Source organism: Terrapene carolina, unplaced genomic scaffold (genome assembly GCF_002925995.2).
Source record: "Terrapene carolina triunguis isolate 2854851 unplaced genomic scaffold, T_m_triunguis-2.0 Scaffold88, whole genome shotgun sequence".
NCBI lineage: Eukaryota > Metazoa > Chordata > Testudines > Emydidae > Terrapene > Terrapene triunguis.
The window spans coordinates 34531041-34557575 of record NW_020664439.1 but is presented as its reverse complement, the minus strand read 5'-3'; the positions used below and the strand labels follow the sequence as shown (position 1 = coordinate 34557575).

Here is a 26535-nt window from a genome sequence, read left to right as displayed (position 1 = left end):
ACCCCTGAGAACTCCAGGCGAGGAGAGAGAAACTTCCCAACAAATGGTGGAAGAGAGTGGAGCTTCCAAGCAGCGACCCGAGCCGGCACCAGGACACCAGCTACCCACCCGCTCTGCAGACCGACGGCGAGTGTTTTTTGTTTTGTTTTACTTCCAGCCGCTTGAAGGACCTTCCCCCCTCCCCCTCCCTGTGCACGGAAGCGCTCAGGCTTTAGGAATCAGTGCCGTGGGAGAGAGAAGGTAAGAGGAGCGGGTGAGGAGAGTTGATCCTAGACATAACAAACTCGCCGGACCCCCTGACACTTTCTCTTCGTGTCCGCTCTGTCTTGGGTCAGGAACTTGCTCCCTGGCCCCCGGGTGCCTTCCCTGCCCTGCTCAGACTTGTGATTTCCTTGTTGCTCTCAGGGCGGCTACGGCTCGCTCTCTCCCTGCAGCTTGCTGGTGTCTCTCTGGGGCGAGGGGGTGATTGTGTGTGTGTGTGTGTGTGTGTGGAAGGGGTGGGGGTGTCTGGCTGGCTGTCTCCCTCTGTCCCAGGGATCCAGAAAGAGAAGGGTTTGGCGAGCCTAGCTAGATTCCTGACAAAGCAGCCGAGCAGCTTCTGGATCTGCCTTCGGCAAAGTTCCTCCTTCACAAGGGTCTAGTCGAGAGCCCTAAGCTGCGTAGCTCTGCCGAATGGTTACCCACGCTCTCCTCCCAGATACACTTGCAATAACCCTAACATCAAATACAAGGAAAACCAAGCGGGTTGGAAAAGGCGTGTAGAAAGAAAGAAAGAAAATCAAATAAAGGCTCCTCGGGGCAATGGTCGCTTTCTGAAAAGGCAGAACTTCTGTGTAAGCAGCAAAGGGGGTGGCAGGGGGTGGGAAGTCACTCCTGCAATTTTGTTTTTATTTAAAAGTCTCTGGTCCTGTCAGAGAAACCCCCCCAACTGAATAAAACCTTCGTTACCTCCTGGAGACGTTCCTCTAAAAACGAGTTAAGCAGTCACAGTCGTTTGGGAATGGAAGAAAAGTTAAAGCATGGTTGCAACGAGACGAAGAAATTTAAGTTTCCAGTGGAAATGCTCTCAGCTCTTCGAGAAGGGCATAACATCGGAACTGACCATACGCACGATCTGCTGTATTAATGCTCCGTTGACGGGAACAGCTGAAATAATGTTAACACTAAAACAAATTAAACGTAGACATTAGAATGCAGCTAAAATACTTGCCTTTTTTCTGGACTTGTAAATGTAGTTGGTTCGGATTATTTCTTGGTTTTGAAATTAAAATATAATTGTTTAGATCGCTTTATGAGAGCGTATAGAAGAGGGGAGGGAATATTGTTCTGTTAGTTTGGGGGGGGGTCTAGTCAATCGTTTCCTCTTTGACCATGAACAGGGCCTGATCCTGCTTTCCCCACGTACCCCAAGCTTCTATTTGGACTCAGGGGAAGCGTGGGATGCACAAGCAAGGCAGGATCAGAGCCCCTATTGAAACACCATCCTAAACCTCAGTGGCAGATTTATTTTTAAACAAACTACAAGGAAGCGGAATTCGAAATGAACTTCGTCAATATCGTGCAACTGAAATGAGATGATTTCTTCCTGTGTGACAAAATCGAAGCCAGTGGCGGGGTCAGCTGTGTGGTGTTTAAGTCTGGGGCAATTCACTTGAATATTTAAACCTAGTGATTTAGGGCCAAGTTTGTTACAATGAAATAATGTTTAAAATGAAGCGTCCTGACAAGACCGAAGAACTTACAAAAACTCCTGTGACTATTTTAGCCTGAGAAATTGGCTTGGAGGAAAGAAGGCAACTTTTTCTGCAGCACAGTCGTTACCAGAAAGTGTCCTTTTAGAGCATGCTTTTTGCTAGCACACTGGTTGCTGTTTAATTGCCTCCTAGTCAAAAGGCTTGTTCATAGTGTGTCTTGCCTTGTGTCCTCTAGTTTGTCCCCTTGAAGTTTGTGGTGAGTTAATGATCTGAATCTGCTTCTGGAGGATTACCTGAACTCTATGTTAAACTGCTCTAGGGCTAGGAAAATGTACCCTCAACTTCAGTTTTCACCTTCATAAGGGCACAGATAAAGCAGCTTTCCAGCTGGGTTCATTTAATTAATGAATCTGAGCTGTTGTGGGGTAGAGCTAGACTATATTGTTAGTGTTTGATAGAAAACTTCCTTAGGTTTTCATTAACTAAATGATATACAATACCAGAATTCCTTTCCATTCAACTTGAAGGCCAAAAGTGCTCTGGGTCTTGACTTGAATACAAATTCTTTAAGTGCAGAAACAATCTCTCTCTCACACACACATTTCTAATACAAATAGGTTAATATACTTTCAGTACAGAATATGCCAAACAGGAGAACTTTCCAAATGTAATATTAGCTTTATGTATACGTTGGGCTATTGCTGAAAGCTTCGTATAGGCCAGTCATGAAAACTGCAGATAAATGGTGATATGCAGTCATATATAATGATTAGCAATTTGTCATAATATTAGAATAGAACATCCTTTTTAACTTGTCCACAATCAATCTCATTAGATTTGTTTATTTTCTGCATAATTGGAACTATGTATTGGTATGTGTGGAATATTGTGCCATGTTTTGCATGAGTGTTTACATTGTTTTTCATTTATTTTCTTTAGTCTGGCATAGAGGGTTCTGTTATTAACCAAGTCCTGTAAATTGCTTCGATTAAGGGGTATGATTTAAGTGCTAAAGGGGGGAGGGGTTTGGGAAGCATAATATTAAAACAAGATTAATAACTCTGAATCTAAACATCATTTAGTGGATGGAATTTATAACAAACATGAAAATGCTAAATGGGACCTAAAAATAAATTCAATTGGAAACAAAGAAAAAACAAAACACACACAACCCCCAAGAGGACCACCACAGACACTATTCTTAATCATTTTTGTGTATAATCACAGACAAAAATTATGTCAAAATAGAATTTTAAACGATAAATATTCACTGATATAAAATGAGAAAATCAGATGTTTGCTAAATGAATATATTTTCCATTAGCAATGATTAGCCATCACATTGATTATGGGTAAGCATTTTTCAGGACATGTTTACAACAAATTTATTATCCCTTTCTTAATATGCATATGTTCTAACAATTATTTTAAAAGTCTCACTGGAGAAACATATTTTTGAATAAAACATGCTTAAGTGATTATCCATTTGTTTATTTGAAGACCCATGATTTATCTTTTAATTAGTGTGGCCTGACACCAATAGAAAGATTTACCCTTTCATATTCTTCCTTCTAGATCTTGGATGAGTTTTGCAATGTGAAGTTCTGCATAGATGCCAGTCAACCAGATGTAGGGAACTGGCTCAAGTATATCAAATTTGCTGGATGCTACAATCAGCATAACCTTGTTGCATGTCAAATAAGTGATCAGGTATGTTGTGGGCGCTTTCCGGACTTGTTTGTAAAGAGCTTTATGGTATCAGTGGAAAAAAATAATAGCAAGCCACAGTACATTTTATGACTTGTTTGTTGATTATGGTACCAGGTAAAACACGATTGTGAAATTCGGAATAGAGTCATTTTTACCAGCTACTGCAGATAAGAATTTCCTAATTTTTCACTATAATGTCCTCTTTGTAAAATACATTGTTTTTATTTTACACCTGATATGTAACAAATGAAACCAGTATTTTCCATTTGTCATCAATAATATTTTCTAATTTATCATCCAGTTTAATTGAGTGGCTAAACTAGTGCTTTCAGTTAATCAAAACATTCCGTGTGAAATTAATGGAAAATGGAGGTGAAGATACAAAACAAAAACAACGTCCCTCCCCCACCCCAAAAAACCTCTGCAAATATATTTTATATAACTATGGATATGAATATACATATGCATGCATAGAATTATGCCTTCTCATACAATGAGAGAGAGCTAATAATAGTTTTATTCTGAACTGATTTATATTTTTAGGTAATTTTTTCCCTTTTAGTTTACTGCAGTGTTAGGACATTGACTTTTTATTGGATTGAAATGTTAGTTTCCCTCCACCTACCCCAACCTTTAAAATAAGGTTGGGGTAGGTGGAGAGAAATCATAGTAAAACAGTTTGCTTTGAAAGACTCTGAGTACTTGTTGTTGTGTTTTTTTTTTTTAACATAAAGGTTTCTTTTAGTATGTGAATACCAAATAAATGCCATGATGAAATGTTTTAATTGAATGAAGTTAGGTTAAGAACATCATGATTCATTAAAGAAAAGAAACTAAAATTTGAAGGGGTACCAGACAGTGAATTCTCATTTTATATTTAAATGTTCATATCTGTAACACAGTATTTGATTCTTTTAATCACTGTATTCCATTGTCACCAAATAATTAATTGAAACAGGTGGATTTTAAAGATTATCTTTAGTTGATTTAATTGCCCTGACATTATTGAGAAAAAAATCAAACAAGACACAAAGCTTCAGTTAGAAATCATTCTTTCCAATCAAATGCCAATATATAAAACGAATGTCGGACGGTCTCCCATTTGCAACATCATTACAGGATTATGTATTTGTATCTGACAGAATGATTGATTAAAATTGACTGAAATAACTTTTATAAGAAACTGTGATCAAGTATCATTTTCATTTTAAACTTTTAATATTCAGCATTAAATGCATGCAGCATAAAACAAATCAACCTACCATGAGATAACTTTATTTTTTACATAGCCGCTGGTTCAACAAAACAAGCAATAAAATTGGTAGATGAAAAATACATTCTCAAATTTACAATATGTTTTATACAGAAAACAGTCAATTCTGTGAATGCAGAGCATTCATTTAATCATGTTGCAAAACGGAAACTATGCAGCTGAGCTCAAATATCAATATTTTACATTTAATAAAAGTTGGAATAAATGGATAAGTTTAGTAAAGGAATAATGTGAATTGATAAAAGTGGCTTACTGTCTCCATGTTGATATTTTTGTTCTGCAAATAAAATATGCATTGTACTGAAATATCAGAATCTTTTCCTACACACACACACATACATGTTTTGATGTTTTTGAAATTGAAGTTATAGAGCTTAGAAGTTCCTCTTTTTTTAATGCTTACATTTCTGAGATTTGGTGGTGGTAACTGTATTGCTGCCAATGATTTCTTTCATTCACTGGAGACTTATTTATTTTTGCACAGTTTTGTGCTATTCATAATTCCCTATTTTTTACAGAATATTGTTGCCAAGATTTGTAAATTAAAAACTGGTTGCCTTTCAAGTAGTATGTTGTGTGAGATCTGCTGTCAACAAGAGAAAATGGATTGCTGTTACTATACACACTGAAAATTTATCCCCCAAAATTGTATCTGTCCTCAGGCATTTTATGAGCATAGCCTAAAAAAATAATTCTTTATATGTGCTCTTGAATCTTAAACTGAATAGTTCTTCCAATTGTTAGCTCCTCCTTCTGCTTTACTCTGCACAAACCTGTGAAAGATAACATAAAATATAATAGGAGACCAAACTGTGAAATTGACATTACGTGGCCAAATATCTGCATATAGAGAGGGCCAAATAAAAGTCAAGTTTAAGTTTATCATGTATATGCATTTGTGTGTACACTATATCGGGGGGTGTTTGTGTCAGTCTGTCTATATAGACGCCCCCTCCCCCCCAACTTGGTTTAAGTCAGAGTTAAGGTTGAGAGTACACATCAGTAAGTTGTCGATAGATCAGTAATAGATGCTAGACAGTTAAGTCAGGAGGTCCCCGTCCTGCTTTGATATGAGAAAGCTGCACTGAGCTCATGGATGAAAGAGCTGACTCAAGAGGTTCTCCTGGTCTGGTGTTTCACTCTGTTTTCCATAAGAAATAAGACCTGCCAGCTAGTGAATAAGAAATACTCATCCCATAATGAGCACTCTCATTGCATGAGAGACTATTCACTACTAAGGCAAGGACAGAGACACTTGATCAGCAGTAACTGTTAACCTCTAATTACTTCAACTCACCTGTAAAATTCACAGGCAAACATTGAACGCTATCTGAAATGGTAAAGGATATTTACCAGCACTCTGACCCTTAGTCTGAACACCAGTTTATAGTGCTAAATGCAAGCCTGGTTGAAAGACAGGTATGAGCACTAGACTGCTGGAAACAGAGTTTTCAAATAACTCTCTGAACTACCTATAACATAGTCAAGGTGCTCAGCGGAACTTCTTCAGTCAACAAAAAGAGAAAGAAAAACATTTTTTTGTTGTCTATGTTAGGCTTTATGAAAGACATATCTCCCCCACCCCCATGTTCACGTTTGAGGTCAGGTTTCATCACGTTGGATCAACTTTACAAAATGTCTGGGCTCCTTCGTATAACTGTATAAATGAGCTTTGCTGAGATGAACAGCTTGATAATAGTGGGATGCAGTCAAAACATGTATGCTGGATGCAGCTCATATTTCATTTGATTGGGGATGGAGTAGGATTTAAAGGCTTTATGTATGGGTATTTTTTTTTTTGTTTCAAATAGAGCTGATATAGGATTTCTCTGTGCTGTCCTCCTATTATCTCCTGTCCTGTCTAATCAGTCCTAAAAGAAGGTAATTCAAGAAGTACATGAATAATAAATTCCACAAATAGTGCACTTTCATTTTTTTCTTTTCCCCAAAGAGCCTACAGTATTTACAGGACTGCAAGGAGGCTGGCCACCATTATTTCACTGGAATGTTTATTTCAACTTAAAATCAATTCAGATTTAATACCAGCTTTTGCTATCTTATAAGACTCAAGTTTATTATTGCTCGATCTCTGTCGATTTATTAGCATGATATTTTTAAAAAAAATGACTGTAGAAAGAGTAGAATTGTTAGACTTTCTGACAGTACTAGCATCCCAGCAACACTAATTTTTCAGTACAGATTTTGAAGGAAATCCCATTGAAAAAAGAGTAGTAACTATAGTAATGTCTTTTTAAGGGGACTATAGTATATTCCAAATGCACTAGCAAACTGATATCAGACAGCTTCTAATTATAAAAAATACAATATTTTTTAAAAGTCCAGTCAGTGGTATTTATACTTAAAGCTCCTGATTATTGTTTTTTAACTTACTTATTGCTTACAGGCCTCCAACAGTGGCATAGCCATATATAGAATGCTGGAGGGCTGTGCTTAGGATTTTCTCAAGGACACAATTATTGGAGATTCATTTTGTTTTAGCTATCGAAAATTCCAGATAGCTCAAGATTAGTTTGCTGAGGATTTTTCTTGTTGAAATCAAATTTTATTATGCTCAGTTATATCTACTGGATAGAAAAGCTAGCAGTATCTCAGTCCTAACAACTATCAAAGTATACAAGGCCAATGTCCTAAGTGAATTGCTGTACGTTTTACCAGATCTGATCACATCTTAGAGTTTTACAAACTTTTTAAATCTGCAGACACAGCTGTGTGTTTCAGATTTTACTGCCCCTGTCACTACTCCACTCCATACAGCTCTAAGTGGGAGAATAACACAACGGTGGCCATAAGCATCTCTGCACTCCTCAAACAATCCTACTCATATATGCACCTGCAAGGGTTGTGTATTTAAAGAATGGATTTTGTGGCTCCTGCTTGATGATACAGTGAAGTTAAGCTTTTGCCTGTTGGCAGACAGGCAGGCTTATTTACACTACATTTATTTAGGGCTTGATTCTGCCATGCTTCCTCATGCTCAGTAGTTCCTTACTCAGCATATAAGGCCTGGTCCAACTCCCATTATAGTCAGTGGCAGTCTTTCCATAGTCCCATTGAAATGAATGGGACAGTCACTCTTTGTTATGATGGGAAAAATCTTATTGTCAGGTTGTTTTACTTTCCAGCCTACACCAAATTTGCTTCTTCACTTATTGCAATTAGGGTTAATGCTGGGGGTGAAACTCCAGCCTTACATTTTACATATATCTATATTATCTGCGACATAATACACTGTAATCTTTTCACTCATCACACTGCCCTTTCCTGAAGTGATCTAAAATTGGAAGGAAATTTTCAGAAATGTAAAGTCATTATTAATCTTGCCATTTGCGACAAGTCATACTATTGAGATAACCTTGACAACTAATATTTAGTAAATTCAAGAAGACAAGTTCTTTCTGAGCATATGTTGATGATAGATTATTTAATCTTCGTATACTTCCAAGAAATAATATGGAGGATTATCACTGCCCACAGAGAGAAAGCCAGGCTGTAATTCACCAAGTGGATTCTTCCAATTCTTTTGTGGATTATAAATGGCAGCAGGGCACTAGCAGAAAATTCTGCCATGTTGTCACTTGAGATATGTATTGTTCTACTTTGTGATTTACCTTATGAAGCATTAGTGCTTCTGGAAATGGCTTGGTGATATTGGTGGACACACACACTCCTTCTCTGAAATTGTGTCAGGAACTTGGTTTTGTTTGGGCCAACTTACAGGTACAATAACCAAACCCCCATCTGATCTAATTGACAGCATTGTCACCAGTCTTTGCAGAGAGGCCAAGGATTTCGAATGGGCACAGAGGGATTGAAAAAGTCTCCCATCCCCAGGGGTGGTCCTTCCATGTCAGGGTTGAGGCACATTGACTGGCTCACTATGGGGGAAATTGCATTGCCACTGTGCATGCTGTGTCTATTCTATGGGAGGCTGTGGTGGTCAGTCACTAGGACTATGGAACTTTTGTGAGCACTGGAATTCACAATGAAAAAATAAAGTGCAGCTGGGTGTGATTTGGACAATGATGGTTAGACACATGCTTGTTACAGTGAGCTGATTACAAAGTGCAGGGATAGGCTCTGCCATTTAGCACCACCACTGGAAGGGACATTGGGAGGCTGTACCACCTGGGGGAAGCACCAGGAGCCGCTCTGCCTCTGGGAGGCAGAAGTCCTGTCTGAGCACCCCGACTATATTAAGAGGATGCTATTACAACCCTCCATGGTAGTGCTATATACTCCTGCTGCTGTGCTGGTCCTCCTTTATGAGCTGGTGTGGAGGTGGTGATAGTGGGGGGATAGGTCCGCTCCTCTCCACCTCTCTTGGGATACCACAGACCTCCAGGAGAGAAGGCAGGGAACAGTCTCCGTGAGTGAAGGGTCTGACCATTATATAAGCTGCCAAAGGGTGTGTGTGTGAGATGTGCATCTCCCCACTTCCTCGCTTTGCACCCATGTAAGGGACAGGCAGAGTCAACCTTTGAGTTGTTTTCTATGGATTTTTGCTGAACTTCTCTAAGTGCCTGATTCAAAGTGCGTTGAGGTCAACAGAAAGACTCCTATATGCTGTACCCAGGCAAAACACTGATTTACTTCAACTGCTCATTTGCCTGAGTATGGCAAGATGGATGTGGCTCATATTTCAAAATTCAGGTGTCCAACTGTGCAAGTTGTTCATCCTAAGATCTAAAATTGCATGTTAGTAATTTGGACTATTTGAACGTTTAATTATAGTCTGTTGCAGAAGTATGTATTAGTTTGCACTTCACATTTTCTGATGGGCTTAAATCCATATTTTGTTGAAGTCTTTTTGATGTAAAAGTTATTATTAGTTTTGGCCATTTAATTTGTTTTGCTTGTCGGGTAAGTTCTACTTTTATTCAGAAATAACACTTTACTATTCTAAGATCAATGCCAATTGGCAGGGCTCAAGAATGTATGCACTTGCTTGCCTAACCTGATTTAAGGGTGTAGTCCTATACTGATGCACAACTTCTTGCCATGTATATACCCCTTTGCTTTCAGGATTCTAGCCTTGTGACACTAGCAAAAAAAGATTGAACTAAGAGGGTTTGATCCTGTCATTGTTTCACACACACAACTCCAATTGAATTCAGTGGGTGTATGGACATCATGCATGGAGAATGACCGCAGGATCAGTGTCTAACTCTTTTGCTAATTAGTGTGTGTCCAACAATCTCAGCTCGGATCATTCTTCACACCTTGTGATCAGTTTATGAAGTGATACTAACGCCCGCTGAACATTTTGTCCTGAGTGATAAAAATGCACATAGACATACATAGCAAGGGAGCCATTTTAAAACATAATTTAAAGTGAAAGATGGCTATTTTAAAGTGCTATATAGCTTTGAGAAGGTGAAAGCTATCCTTTCATCTGTATCATAGGCAGGGCTGTCCTCCCACTGTGCTGATCAAATGCATGAGGCCATGACTGCCAAAAATAAAACCACAGCCTTTTACCTGAAATTTATTGCATTTGAATTTTCGTCTTGTAGGTACTCACACTTGCAGTGCAAGTTTTCCCATTGTTCTATCAACTGGGAGCATAATGCACGTAATGTAGTGTAGGATTTCCATTCCAAAACAATAACACATGGTTCTGTGGCGAGGGCTAATGGACCTTATAAGACTTTTATTATGACTACCAATGTGCTTAACATTTTTCATATTCTGTTCCTTTTCGCCGTCTTTTTCATAGTCAGCTTCTACTACAGCTGAAGTCAATTCAATCCATTTGCCAGTGGGGTACAGGACATGTAAATAGTGAACTCCTTCCTCCTAGAGCTATAAGTAAGTTAAAAACAATAATAATGTAGTTTAAATAGCGCAGACTACCTGCTTCCAAATCTGAATAGCATCTGTTATCTGTGCCAAAATCTGAATTTCCCAACTAGTATTGGGACACATACAGTGTTTTCCAAAGCTGTTGCATGTACAAGAATAAAAGGTTTAGTCAGATACAAGAGAATATAACATCTCTTCCGCAGTGAGGGCAACAGATGTGTTCATATCAACTGTTGACTTTGTTCAGATATGTAAACTAAGTGTCCCTTTCCCCCCCTGAACTGGTATCGTTCTATTAAACCTTTCCTAGGTGGCTGAATGGCAAATTGAATGATGTGATAGTAAATAAAGAATTCAAACAAAGTGGTATAGATTTCACTGGAGTAAGCAGAGATCAACAGTGAACTTCAAAGTGAGCAGGCGGCAGTGCCTGAAATAGTCGTCTCTCTACAGATTTCACAGGGAGTGCATTTTCTCTATTATTTCAATTATTACAACTTCCTGAATAGGTTGAAGGTCATTCATAATTCACACTTCTGTCATCTTTACACATGCCAAATGCAGTCTATTAAGCATAAATAAAATTTCGAGTGCCTGACCAGGAAAAGTAAACTGGGATTCATAACAATGAGGCCTTATACATCCCTTTGAAAGTAAATTGTGTATGTTCATTGTTGTTGGTTTTTTTTAATTTCCCTTTTCATCATTGCAGTTTGGTTCCCCTCTCTCCCTGCCCCTCCCTCCCACCCCGCATCAGTAGCATAAACATACTACCTTAAATCAATTCAGACAAAAAATGAATCAACCAAACCCTCTGCTTCAAACATCCCAAACGTTGAGGGGTGTTTGAAATCCATACCCAGATCTGGTTCAGAATTTTGCCCCTCTGTATATAATGGGCTGAACCAAAACCCCATAACCAAGACCACTAATCTTGGGGCATTTGAAATCTGGCTCTGGACTTGGAAGTTTGGGCCTATTTCTATGACATATGATCCTGCAATTTACAAGGCATATTGCTTTGCCCGTGCATTGTAAATTGCAGGACTGGTGCTGTAGTTAGATAGCAAAGTGGCTTTGATGAACACAAGGGATAAATCCTGGCCCCATTGAAGTCAAAACTCCCATTGACTTTGGTGATTTCACCCAAAAGATCTTTAAGCTTAATAGTACAAAAATCCATATACTCTGCACTACTATTTCCAACTGCAAGTAATAACATTATGAATATAGTCGGCTATTGGTTTAAAGAGTCAGTATGAAACAGATATGGTCTGAAAGTAATTTATGACCTGTCAGCTTTCCTTGCAGAGGGCTTCCTGACTCTTCAGACCCTCTGTCGTAGCCGATCTTATGCTGGTTTAAAAGAACCCAAGCCAACATATTCCGTTTGTACAGAGCATTGAAGAATTTCCCACTGTTTCTCAGGCAGGACAATTACAATTGGTTTTGGGTGGAGAAAATGAAAAAAATAAATCTTATAAAACACATTTACATGAAATATTAGGAATGTCTATTAAAACCAGATTACATTTACCAGCACTATAATATTTTCAGAGTTCAATATATGCTATTTTAAATCCCATTAGGATGCAATTTGGCATATAAATTGTTAGACCAGGTGGAATTTTGTTTTGCATGTGCAGAAATAAAAATAAATACATTAAATAAATAGCTGAGCCGTTTTTCATTTCCAGAGCTTCAAAAATGTAATTTGGATCCATTTGGGGAGCTTTTTTTTTTTTTTCAAGCACAAGATCAAAACATAATTTAATCTACAAAATATAATTTTGCTAGTGTTTTCCTACATCTCTTCTCTTCACACAACTCAAACTGAAGTCAGTGGGAGTTCTGGGAGCAGAGAGGCTGGACAGATCATTTCTTGGAGGAGACTAATCTCTGCTGGTATTCCAGTTTATTTTCAAAATGCCAGCTCAGTCAGGCTAGACAATTAGCTACGGAACACACACATTAATTAGTTCAACATGTGTACCATGTCTGCAGTACAGGAAATGCATCATACCAAGGGTTGTTGCAAGGAAAGCTGATGCATCATAACACACTTCAGTGCAAACAAGACTCCATTTCAAATGCATATGAGGGCCATGTGTCCTGGGTTTGCAACAAAGAGGGGAAAGGTCTGTTGAAATATCTTCTACAGCATGGCATGAACCAAGTGGAGGAAATATTAGGCAACACTGCACTACAGCTTTTGTTCATTCCTTGGTATTGATGCACTACTGAGCTCAAAAGTGTGGCTAATTTTACATATGATAACACAGAATCAAAAAGCAACAAGAGTATCAATTTGGGGCAGAGCTGTGAAACCTCAGCGAGAGCTCTGACAGGGATTGTGGTGCTCTCTCTCCCCAAGCTCTTCCCGGTGCCAGGAGACTGCCTCCCTTGGGGTCCAGCTGTGCAAGTCAGTGCAGTGGGCAAGGTCATGATCCTTCCTCCTCTCTGCTCCTTTAAAGTAGGTTGCATGGACTGTCTTCTGTGGGAGTTGCATCAGGTCCAGAAAGGAGAAGTCCTAGGGCTCTTCTGAGCTCAGGAACTTCTACTGACTCTAACCCTTGCATGGGGAGTACAGTGGGAACGGAAGATTCCTCACTCTTTCAACCACCTGGCACACCTTGTCTAGGACTAGGGGCAATGTGGCTCAGTGCATGTGTGATGTCACACATTCTGAAAGTGTGTGTGTGTGTGTGTGCGCGCGCATATTCTAAACAAACCTGCAGAACTCTTGACAAATTTCATTTGATAAAAGCTTAGCAAATGTTGAAATAACAGGTTCTTGATGACCTCCAAAATGCTGCCATAATGTGGCCAGTCTTCAAACCATTATACAGTGCATTAGCCACACAATTTATGATTCCACCATGTCAAACATTTATCCCACTCCAAGCCCAATCCTGCACTCTTCCCATGCATGGAACTATCTTTGGAGGCAAAGGAAGTTGCATGAAGAAGGACTGCAGGAGAGCCTTCAGGTATTTCCAAGACTGAATGTCATGCATCCATTATTTCACCCCTTAATCAGTCAGCAGCTTAGGCTTGTCTTAGGCTCATCAGTCTATATATAAATTAATATTACCTTTCAAGTGCATGGAGACCATTATACTTCTGGAAAAAAGACTCAGATTTAAATACATCTGTCTTAATAAATGGAAAAACAAATGTTGCTTAAAGCAAATATTCAGTGGATGCATGTTGACATCAGATTTATTTGCAGGAGTTAAAAGCTGGCTTCACTTACATGGGTTTCAGTCTTTGATCAAATGAGTTTGGTTGCCCAAACCAAGTCCCTGGTGCACCAAAGTCCACATCACAAATCCCCTGCATCATTTGTCACAATTGGCAGTATCTTCTCAAGAGAAGACTATAACAACAGGTCTTGTGGCTCAAGCTTGAGGTGCATTAGCATAGGTGTGAGGGGAGGCAAGCTCAGAACCTCTCTTTCCTCTGGCACTGCTCTCTGTTGGACCCTCACATTCTCAAGAACAATGAACAATAAACATTTGCTTAAAATTGAGAATGAACTCAGCAAAGTTAAAAATCACTAGGTCTCCGCGTCACTGTGCCATTCATGAGTTGCTATGTCACCTTTTTAAACTCCATCAAATAAATCCAGTATTGCTACTGTAGTCACATATTCTCTCTCTTTTAATATATATGCACATTACACTTCACAGATGTTAACTAGGCTCCTTAAGGACTGTTGCAATATTAATTTATGTATATCCTACAAAGGGTACTTTTAAAATCTTTGTCATTTTGAATGTTCCACTTTGATTTCATGTGCTTGTTTAAATTAGGCAATAATAAGATTAAAACTGATAGTATTAGCAGAGCAAGACAAAGGTCCTGATTCTGATCTGGTTTTACACCAATATAGCTGCGTGGACTTCATAGAGGTACTTGTGATTTACACAAGTATACATCAAAACAGAATCAAGCCCAACGAGACTGTGATATCATAGTACTTCCTTAAAATCCTTTGGCATATGTGTGAAGGCTGCATTCGCTATTGCAAGATTTCACTGCAGTTCCAATATGTCACAATTCAAATGTCAACGTGCTGTTGGAAAGGAAGCTAATAAGTTAAACCTTTGAGAGTTGCCAGCAAAGGAGGTGATTCAAATTGTTGAGAGAAGTCCATTGTTTTCTAAAGGGAAATAGAATTCCAGAATGAAACATGTGACTTATAAGCGTTTATCTAAAAGATAAAAAACCACCAAGAAAATCCAAATGACGGTTTGACCAGGACAGCTCTTAGCGTAAAGGAAAAGGGAGTTGTAATCTTGACAGAATGGGAGGGGAAGTTGTGTACAAACTCCTACTCATGGCTTTTATTGGGAAAGCACACAGCAAACAGTAGGCTGCAGCATGTGTACATTGTGACGGATGCATTTTCCTCAGAACTTCTTGTGTGGAATAATCTCAGGCTGTCTTGTGAAAATGCTGGTGCTTATTTCAGTATAACTGCACTGCTTGCAGACTTCAGGTGGCTGAACTGCTGTTCTCAAAACAAGCCACAGAATGTCTTAAAAAAATCAGAGGAAGCTCCTCATTAAGTTATTTTTAGATATTTAGCACATATTTGTGGTTGAGGCCCCTTATAAAAAAAATAAACAATTGGGTTTTAGGGCCACCTACTGGAGAAAAATGATAATGGCACATGGGTTAATCTTGTATTTTTGTGCACTAATTAAGATATGTCTGCGAGGAAAAAATAGATGTAAGATGGTTCTTTGCAAACAAATATTTTTAAATGGTTGCAGCTAACAGTTGCCTTTCTCTTGACTCAATAAAATTAGTATTGAGAGTCAGTAGTTTTAGAGAAAACCCTGATCCAGCATCTATGAGCCTAGCAAAATATCGTTTTCAAGTGTTTGCATTCAACAAGTTTCCTAACATTTGCTGATGTTAATTGAGTTGCCTCTAGACTATGCCTAGTGGAGCTTTTTTTCCCTGATCTGCACGTTTCCTTCTGAAATAACAGGGGAAAGATAGACTTTGTTCCCTTCTCATGAAGTCCCTAATTACTCAATTCCTTGAAAATCTCACTATCACATGTATGAGTTTTCTCCAGGATACACACCAGCCAAAAAGTATGCGGCCCTATTTACCCCAGTGCATTGCACTAGTTCTCCTCCTCATTCTTTCCTGATAACTACCGTGGAACCCAAGTGCCAGACTCTGTAAGGTTTTCCTACAGCTGTGACATCCAGCTTCATGACAGTCTCCACAGGCAGTAGGTTTATCACCAGCTGTGTATGCTGTTTGGCTGCTGATGGGCTCCTTGGGCCATTTTCTCATTGTAGGCAAATTTTTCCTTTGATTCACGTTTGAAGCTAAGGGATAATCAGCAGCACTGTTCTGTACAAGCCTCTCATAACATGTCATTGCAGAACCTTTTTCCCGATGAGCACATTTTAATCCAGCTTGTTCTCTCTCCCTTGCTTTTAAGTGGTGCAACTCCACTGACTTCAGTGGGGTTACTCCTAATTTACACCAGTGTAATCAAGAAGAGACTCAGACCTTCTGTGTGTAAATCTGGAAAGACTTCATTAGGGTACATTCATAGCTCATTGGCAGAGCAGCAGGGAACTTGTGTTATTGATGATTTGTGACTAGGATATGTATTATTGGAAGATTTGTGAATTGACAGCGACATTCACAACCCTCCACTCATCATCCGCTCATTTCATGGCATAGTTTGTTGAAAGCAAGATCTTTTTTTCATAGGACCAAAGAGCACAAGGTATGGGGCCAGATTCTCTGCTAATACAAAATTGGCATTGCTCCATTGACTTAAATAAGTAGAGGATCTGGCCCCATATTTAAACCTGGCTGTGCCTACAAGCATTACTTTGTACACATTTACCTCTTGTGAGATTCACTGTGATTCTGTTTTTCAGATATTCTACAGAGTTGTAGCAGACATTGACCCAGGAGAGGAGCTGTTACTATTCATGAAGAGTGAAGATTATTCACATGAAACAATGGCTCCAGATATTCACGGTTAGCAACTTTTTACCCCAGTCTATCTAGTTTGATACAAAATGTCCATTGAAAATAAAGTTGGGCAAATGTCTTGTTGCTGGTGGAACCTTCCTGAATCAATGGGATTGCAGCAGTGTAGCTAAGAAGGAGCTTTTAAATATATATATACACTTATCTATTTATTTCTCTGCAAATCCTGGCAGTAAATACACTAATAGTGCCCAATTATTAACATGACTGAAACTGTTAATTCAGCAATGAGTTTTACTGTTGTTTGTGACAATAATATCCCCATTGCTGATGTGGTTTAATTGTTAACCTTTCTAACTTTCAATGTTTTCAAGGTTAGAAATGAAAAGTCCCTAAAATAAATAATGAAAGATTGCCTGGGAGTGAGCTGATGTCTGAAATTGCTTTTGGGGGATTTTCTGCCATTCATAAACTACAGGAGTGCATGATGCCCCTTATGTGAACTGTAGCCTGAGACTCACTCCGGCACCCTGTCTGCAAGTTTCTTTAAAGTGAGATTGCGCTCTGAAAAGTAACTGCAAAAATAGCATTATGAGGTTCTGTGCTTACTGTCTCTCAACCATGCCAGATCAGACTTGCTCCGTTCACAAGCAAAGAGCTATTTTTTACCTGCCAACCTTGCAGACACCTCTCGAGGATTTTTTTCTGCCTCCTGTATTAGCAGTAATAAAGATTCCACTGTCCGCATTTTTCCTGTAGTTGTATCTCTACAACCTCACTCTCTTTCAGATTCTACCCTGACCTATTACACTGACCATGCCCAACCTCATTGTCTGCAGTGGGGTCGGACAGGTGTAACCAAGTGTACAATTAGGCTTTGCAATTGGAATTGAATAAAGAATTCTGTGATGATACACAAGGAGGAATAGAGTCTAGCTCGTTATCTCTTAGCTGTGTTGACTGTGCAGGACTAACACAGGTGCACAATGGTTGCAAAGTTTTTGTCACTCTCAGGTGAGCATATGCGATCCTGTATACATGCAAAGAGCAAATCTAATGACTTAGATGGTGCCTTTTTGAAACCTTCATCTTTCAGAGTAAAACTATTCGTCCATAACTCACTTGTTAAATTTTTACCCTTTACACACAAACTGTACCTAAATTGCGTAAGTAGTTGTTCATATCCTGCAAATTATATAGACTCCAAGAGACTTCCAATGTGTTTATAAAGGAATGCCCTGTTGTCTGCAGTGCAAAGGGCTGCATTTACTTCACAACTATAGGGTCTCCATCCAATACCCAGCTGTGTGTAGGGGGTGAGGATTGTGCTAGAGTGTACTGGGGGGGAAGTGGGGCACCAGCCATTGCCTGAACATTCAGAAATCATACATAGGGGCTTTCTCAGGTTTCCACACTGGCTTAATTTACCCCTCCCCCGCACCTTTGGATGAAAAGAACAGGATTTTTGCCCCTTTCATCTCCTCTGCAGTTTTTTTTAAAAAATGGAAGCGATAAATAGTAACTTTGTCAAGCCGTTGCTGAAAACCTTCAAGGTTTCAAAAAGGCGCCATCATCCTTTTAAAGTGCAGTGTTCTCCATGACTACTCCATGTGGTTAGAGTAATTAATGCATCATTGTAAAATGCTCTGCAACTACACACAGATAGACACATTCTCAATCTGGCCTTTTGTTTTACTAATTTGGCTAATTTTTAAAATAATTTAATATATAACTGGCCTCACTGGGAGTTTTGCCTGAGTAAGGACTACATAATCAGGTTCTTATGGTGGTAGTTTCTTTGGGTAGGTTCCCCAGCTTGACCCCCCTTTCTGCTAAGTACTTAAACACATGCCTAACATTATGCATATGAGTACACAAATAGACTATTCATGCTTAAAGTTATATACATGCCTAAGTGCCTTTCTGAATCAGAGTCCACATACCTTTTACATCTGCAATACTGATAGGATAGAAATAAAACTAGGACATGTGACTTGACACAAAGACAGTCAATGTACAATTTAACAGATGGAAAAAAATGTGCATCAGAGGATCTGGCTTTCCTAGTTGATATTTCAGACTCTCACTCAGTTAATAAGAATATCAAGTATTATTAGATTTTGTTTGTGAAATAACTCCACACTCATCATACTAGTTCATTTTTATGGTGGCCTTTGATAAGAAATACATAGGGATTGGCCCTGTTCTCACTGAAATCAATGGCACAGCCTAGTGACTTAAATTGGACAGGAATGGATGCTTATTCAGAGCATGGTGTCACGGAGTCACTGGGTGATGCTCTGGAACTACTCCATATGAAGCCAGCCAGGGTCTCAGGTTACAAAGGACACCTGTCATAGCATACATGCAGACAGCTGGAGCAGTCTCACCTGCCCCAGTGGTCTCAGCCAAAGTCACACACCCCTATTCCCACCACCGAGGTATTGGTGCAGCACACAGGGAAACTGAGGCACATGCAGTATTCATGCAAAACAGTAAAACTCACATAGGCTCAACAGTCAGGCTGACATATAACATAACAAGGGAAAATACCCACTTTGTCACACATGGGTAGGAGAGGAAATGTCAAAACGTCTTTAAAACCTTCAAAAATATCCTACAGGGCATTTTAATACAAGTGTTTGTGCCTGAATCAGTTTAGACCTCACTCCAAAAGATAGGGGTTGCCCACTTCTATCTATCCATCCACCTAGCTCCCATCACCACAGTATTTGAGGATAATGATTTGTGTCTTGTGTTAATCTCAGGATCCTCTATCAGAAATATCCAAGGTGGGTAATAGGTTATTCCGCACTGATATAAAAAAACCTGGAGAAATGAAATATCCTTTCCCCTAGTTTCTTCTCAGATTCTTCCTTGTTCTCTGAATGGCCATAGGTTTTATTGCAAAGCAGTGGGACAGCTGATGAAATGGTAGTTAAAAATATGTCTGAAGTCCATCGTAGTGAACTTGTCTCACTGCACCATGTCTCCTACAACTTATAACCAACTAATTTGCCTTCCAGAGGAGCGCCAGTATCGTTGTGAGGATTGTGACCAGCTATTTGAGTCCAAGATGGAATTAGTAGATCATCAGAAATTCCCATGCAGCACACCTCACTCAGCATTTTCTATGGTGGAGGAGGACTTTCAACAAAAGCTTGACAATGAAAATGACCTCCAGAACATGCATGACATTCAAGAATGTAAAGAGTGTGATCAAGTGTTTCCAGATTTACAAAGGTAGGAATAGCCACTTAAAATCAGACACCTACAATAGGTCTAATTCTGTATTGGTTTCAGTAGGAATGCACAGGGTGTAAGTTTGTGTAGAATTTGACCCGATCTTCTAAAACAGAATACATATGAAAACAGAATCATAGAATGTTAGAGTTGGAAGAGACCTCAGGAGATCATCTAGTCCAATCCCCTGCTCAAAGCAGGACCAACACCAACTGAATCATCCCAGCCAGGGCTTTGTCAAGCCAGGCCTTAAAACCCTCTAAGATGGAGATTTGTTTAGGACACACTGATCAGAACATTCTTTATTTAACCTTACAGTTATTATGTGTAAGTTGCACACTCAGGCCTGATTTTGAAGCCCTTATTTGTGAATGAACTGAACCCTAAATGCAACTGGGCCAGATCCACAACTGATATAAATCAGCACAGCACCATTGAAATCAGCAGAACTACAATGATTTACACCAGCTAGGACCTGATCTCATTATTCTTCTTGTCCTAGGCAGAAATAATTCAGAACACTTCTGCATAGTGTTCATAGTTTGACAACAGTTTTTTCTGCCCAAACTAGCAGTGGAAGGCCAATTAAAATGAGGCAAAACTAGCCACTGTAAGTCTGCTATATCTTAAAATATGTTAGATAGAAAAAATCACCATATAGCAACACAAAGCTGAAGATGATCACAGGGACCCATGAAAAACACATCAGTTTCCTCTTTTTCTGGAAAAAAATGTTATAGGGAAGTATCCCGGTTCCATTGAAAACAATGACAAAAACAATGGCTTTGACTTTGGCTTCAGTGGGGGGAGAATCAGGCCCAAAATACCTAGTTACAACATGTGAATTCTCATTTTCATCTAATGTGATTCTATAAGCAGTAACATTAAAGTACAGTGAAAACTAACAAACACTAGTGATGATTCATTGTCACTGAGTGAGAGCAGCATTTTTACGATGCACTTTGGGCTCAGTTCTGTAAAGTGCAGAGCACCCTCAACTCCCTAAGAAGTTATGGGTGTGGCAGTCACTCAACACCTTGCAGGATCAGGCCCCTTCTCATCTGTAAATATAATACATATATATAAATATGTATACAAATAGTTAGTACAAATTTGATATGGTGGGAATCATTTGTACATTTCCCGTCCCAGCAGTTTTCTGCAGCTACTTAAAATAATGTATTGCAGTGCAGATTACATTGAAATGTGGCAAATTATTGTGAGGCATTGAGCAGGCACAATAATCATTGCAACAACTTCCTCACACATGCACATCTGTGTGTCTGTGCTGGGTCTCTTGATACTTGACGCTTACCTGCTGCAGGGGAAAGTTGGCCCGAGCTACTGACATTTAATAGTAAAAGTCAGGGATCTGAATAACAAAGTCATGGCCCAGATCCCCAGCTGGGGTAAATCAGTAGTGCTCCATTGAAATTAGTGGGCCTATGCCAATTCTTTCTCTCTCTATTATGCCAGCACACCATTTTGAATGTTCCTATTCAGTGTCTCTTGGTTTAATCCCCTCCCCCCCCCGGCATATGTAATATAGTCCTTTTGGTTTATTATATATATTATATAGAACACTCTTCTATATTTTTCTGCCTTGAATAGTCTTTGTCATGTACTAGCCTTTGAATAATTCAAGTAGTTCTGGGACTGACTGCGTTGGCTCTCATTTTTCACTGTTTCTCTCACCACAGCACATCTATTTATGATGACTCAGTCTTTATTTTCTGCCCTATGTCTCGAATTTTTAATATTTTAAGATAAATTTACATTCGTTCAGTAACTACCCTACATTAGATATTGTCTTCAAATGTAGAAAAGAACTATTAACACTAGATAATTTGCTACAGAAATATGACACTCCAGACTCTGCTCACAGATACACTCTGGCAACCTTGTTTATTTTACCCAGCTATCTCAGTTACTTTGAATCAGTCACTTTGGCTGAAAATTATACATATTGGGCCAACTTTTGTTCAGTATTATCCAATGAATGAGGCATTCTGCATGCACAGATGCACACAGCATTCAGGGTTGATGGCCAGTAAATGGTGCAGTATTTGGCCAAAACTCTTGCAGAAATATAATACGAGGAAACCACAGCCATTTCTGACAGAATGAAAGAGGGTCTGGTAGAGTTAAATGTAACTGGCATCCACAGGGAAAAAAGCATTTTTATGACCTATGGCTGAGCATGAAAATCACAAATCAGACCGGAGACCCTAAGCTAAAAACCCACCATCTTTGGTCAGTTGAATCAGTAGAAGTCATTGGAGCTTTGTCTGAGGAGGGACTGCAGAATGTGTCCCCATATTGGTGGGTTGGCATGCGCTCTGATAGTAATGGCACCAGACCTTTTTTTCTAGTCTTTCATGTGTATCTGCTTATAAGACATTGTGATATTTTCTGTCCTCCTAAATTTTAAATATATGAGAGAAGATTTTGTATGTAACCAGACAATAGAGGTTATTTAAAAATATTTCTGCCTGCATGTAGCCTGGGCACATTAATAATAGAAAGGCATAGAACAAACTGAAAAGAGTTCAGAGAAGTGCAACAGAAGTTATTAAAGGGCTGGAACAATTGACTCCAAAACTACTAAGTACATTTAATGTAGCTAATGATTACTAGGGGGGAACATACTATTAGTCTGCAATGCTTAGGGACCTGATTCTGATCTCATTTTCACCAGTTTCATCCTACTGTAAATCCACTTACTTCAATGGAGTTATTTCTGATCTACATTGGTGTAAGAGAGATCAGAATCTGGCCCCAGAGAAGGATAGGAATACATTTTTAAAAGTGGCTAGCCAAATATAAAAGAACATTTCTTTAAGATAGTGTTTCAGTGACATCTCACAGCAATCAGGCTAAATATATAGATATAGAAAGAGATTGAATGGATAAATGTTGGAGAAATTGTGGTGAAAGAGGAGATTTTATGGATATGTGGTGGACATGTCCAGTCATTAGAGTGTACTGGGATGCAATCAATAATCACAAATTGCTGGACACTTATTGCCAAATGATCCAACAGTAATCCTTTTGGCACTTCCTAGTAGAAATGGTTATACAAGAGGAGATGAAGAATTAATTTCTCATTTGGTAGCAGCTGCTCGGCTATTGGTAGGCTCTCACTGGAAAAAGGGAAATAGTCCAACCATACAGGAATGGTTCAAAAACTATGGAAGATTGTGGTTATGGAAAAATTAACACACCAATTATGTACCCAGCCAAATAGACAGAGGACAGATAATTAAATATCTATCTTTTATTCAATATCCAATATACATTCACCTGTGTAAAAACCTCAGCACACCTGTCCAATTTTTTTGAATATTAACATTTGATAGACATGCCTGATTTGTTAAATACGTGTATCGAAATTTCAGTCAATTTAATAAAATCACTAGAAGCAACATAGGTGTTGTGATCTGATGACTCTATTCCTCTATAATGTCTCTTTAAACAAAAGCTAACTGTTGGAATGATTGTTTTGTTTCTGCTATTTACATGACAAGGGTTTGTACACTTGTTAAAACTTCCTAACTAAATAAATAGTTTTTAAAAATGTGGCTGGCCAAAACACTAGAAGATGTACTGTTCTGGCATGGAGATGAACTCCAATGAGACAATATTATGGGCCTGATTTTGAAAGATGATGAGCAAAACTCAAAAGGAGTTGCACTTCTCAGAATAAGGCCCTCTAGGTCTTTCCCCTCTAGTTTCTATAATTATGTGATCTATTAAAATGACTTCTCTTCCTGCCACTTCATTTTCATATCTAACCTGGGCTGCAAATCACTGATAAAACTGGGTTCCTCTTTAGGTGTTGTTGAGACCTCATGAAGCCTGTTGTTGTCTTCACAGCCTAGAGAAGCACATGCTGTCCCACACTGAAGAGAGAGAGTACAAGTGTGATCAGTGTCCCAAGGCTTTTAACTGGAAGTCCAATTTGATACGTCATCAAATGTCACATGACAGTGGAAAGCACTATGAGTGTGAAAACTGTGCCAAGGTACAGGAATTTGTAGGATATTTGGCTTTTCTCTGTGTATCATTGTGTGTTTTATGAGATATAAAAGCAAGTTTTGGGTGTGGAAACCTGGGGGTTGAGGGCAGATTGAACCAGAATTCAACAGGAGGTCATACCAGTACTCCTCTAGCCATTCCATCAGTTTCCGTAGCATTTAAGCTTTCATTTAAAATATTTTCATTTTCTTGCCCTTATGATTTTGAAGGTAACTCCCGAATATGACTTAATGCAATACTCAGTCAGGGGCCAACCATGCAGGAAGTTGAGCGCACTCTCCATCCATTGAGGTCAATACTCAGCCCCTTGTGAGGGATGGGACTTTCAGACAGATATAATAGTTTCAAGGGTGATGTATACTTCACCCATTTACTCTGGCAGTGATTTTGTAGCCTAATGACGTCAAGGTTATTAACTATTGCACTTGCAAGCACGTTAGCAGAACTATCCATCTTTTCTGGGAATGGGGGTAGAACCTTTTCCCCCCAGTCTGATCTCAATCTCAGGAAACTGTAAATATATTTTGAAAGGTGAACCCTCAAATTAGTATGGCCTGCTAAAAGAACTAGTATATATTAAAAAGAGTGGGTAACATTTTATTTAAGTTATCTACCTCCAAGCAGCAGGAATTCCTGCTAGAAATTCAGGGATGGACTCATGTTCCTTCGCATTCTCTGGGCCAGATTGTGACTGAGATAGCGGAGTCATGTAAGGTAATATGAGTATGTAAGGCACCCCCCTGACTTTCTTGCACTGGCCATCCAGGTGATCAGTAGCAGCACGGGCAGGAAATTAGCCTCCAAGGGGCTACTAGATTTCCCCCTTGTGCTGATTGAGGCTTCAGGACACTAGTGCAAGATCAATAATAAGAAGAAATGATGGGCCAGGTCCCCAGCTATTGTCTCCAATGGAGCAATGTCTATTTACACCAGCTGAGACTTGGGCCCATTATGTGGACTATCCATGCACAGTTGTAGTCAGCTCTCTTTATACCACACCAGCAAGGAATTATTTCCCCCCTATGATTCCACAGGTTTTGTTTTTAGTTTTTGTGTGCGCGGGTGGGTGGCTTTTCCTTTTTGCATTTCCTGGATACATAATTTTATTAATCCTACATAACACTATGGAGACTGTTATCGGCTCCTGCTTCCCTGAAGTCCATGGGAGTTTGTCTGCTTAAGTTCAGTGAAGCAAAACTTGCTCCAACATGTTTTTTATTTTGTAGCGAGACAAAGCTAGACGCTGAACGTGTATCCTTGATACTAGGTTGCGGGTCAGGATTTCCTTGATGCAAGTCACTCCTTATTGTTATAAAGCATTTATACTGCAGTAGTGCCTAGAGACTATGACCAAGTCGCAGCCTCTTTTTGGCAAGCACTATACAAAGACCCTGCCTAAGTCACTGCTCCAAAGAGTAATCAGCTAGTCCTGTAAAACCTAGGGCCCAATTCTGCTCCAGTTGAAGCCAATGTCAAAACTTCAATGCAGCAAGATCTGGTCACACTAACCAGCCAATATTAGGTGGTTTTTGTTTCATTTTCTAGCCTTTAAAAAACAAAACCACAATTTTGGTCTTGTAGGAGTCATATGTGATTGCTGGCTCCCTCGCTGCAGTTAAGTTGCTTGATTAATCAGTATTCATTTCCTAGCAGGTTTTCACGGACCCCAGCAACCTTCAGAGGCACATTCGTTCCCAGCATGTTGGGGCTCGTGCTCACGCTTGTCCAGAGTGTGGTAAAACGTTTGCTACTTCTTCAGGCCTTAAACAGCACAAGCACATCCACAGCAGTGTCAAGCCCTTTATATGTAAGTCTTCAACTAAACGTCTAAACTTCAATGTCTGTCTCGTCTCAAAAAAAGCAACATAATCAGGAAATAGGCGGCCCAGTCCTGCTTCTGTTGAAACTCCCATTGGGAGTAGGTTTAAGCCCTGACTTACTGAATGAGTAGCTGTATAATTCATAGTCCAATACATAGAGTTGTTTTTATATATTATTCCTTTCCAAGCAGACACTGTAATGCACCTGGTTCCCCAGGAATATCTCCTCTCCCTCTCTGCCCCCCAGACACAAAGAGCAGTTCAGGGAAGGGTTTGACAGAGGCCATATAGTTAGCCAATAATGAAAAGTCTCAGTGGGTTATGGGATTTAAGCGAGACAGGCAAAAGTATCTGATGCTGAAAATCTGCATTGCTTTGGAAATGCTCATGAGGTCTCCCTACCAGATTAGTTCACGCTGTTAGGCTGGGATTTGATTATGATAGTAAGGGCTATAGAATTTCAATAGAAGATGGGTGCCTAACTCCCTTAGGCTCCTTTGCAAATCCCAGTCTTAAGTATTAACTGGAAGCTACTAGACCTTGACAAACTGTTGTCCTGGCAATCAAGCTTTTTAAAACATGTACCTGCTCCATGGACATGATTCCATGGTAGTGAAGATTCTTGCACCCACATGGTCTCACTGACTGCATTGGTTTCAGTGCACAGTCAGATCCTGCTGCAGCATCAGGACTCAGGATACTTGTTACTGCTTCAAGAGACTCTCTCTCCCATATGGTGATGAAAGAGAAATATTTCTCCTTTGGCCATTGAATCCCAACTCATTCTCCTCAAATGCCACTCAAAGCCAATTAAAAATCCTCACACCTATATACTCAATGCCCTAATTCACTACCATCTCCCTGTTTTCAGCACTAGTTTGCCAAAAACTCTTTCCTGGTGTTTCTTCCAAACTGATTGTGGCTTCATTCCATCTTTTCAAAGCGACTGCTTCAAACT

The 26535-nt window shown here is 39.4% G+C and overlaps 1 protein-coding gene across 4 annotated transcripts in view; it reads left to right on the top strand.

Moving 5' to 3' along the window:
* Positions 1–203: 203 nt before the first annotated feature.
* MECOM (MDS1 and EVI1 complex locus) overlaps positions 204–26535 on the top strand; it is a 65599-nt gene continuing 39267 nt past the window's right edge. For 2 of the 4 annotated variants that reach the window (XM_026650170.2, XM_026650168.2), the window contains exons 1-5: positions 3325–3404; positions 16422–16524; positions 19503–19719; positions 23596–23743; positions 25411–25564. In XM_026650170.2, the coding sequence (XP_026505955.1) occupies positions 16476–16524; positions 19503–19719; positions 23596–23743; positions 25411–25564 (568 nt within the window). In that variant the 5' untranslated portion in view covers positions 3325–3404; positions 16422–16475. Of the gene's footprint in view, positions 241–3269; positions 3405–16421; positions 16525–19502; positions 19720–23595; positions 23744–25407; positions 25565–26535 lie in introns of those variants that run through there. The other 2 variants (XM_026650171.2, XM_026650169.2) reach the window with 2 other exon arrangements.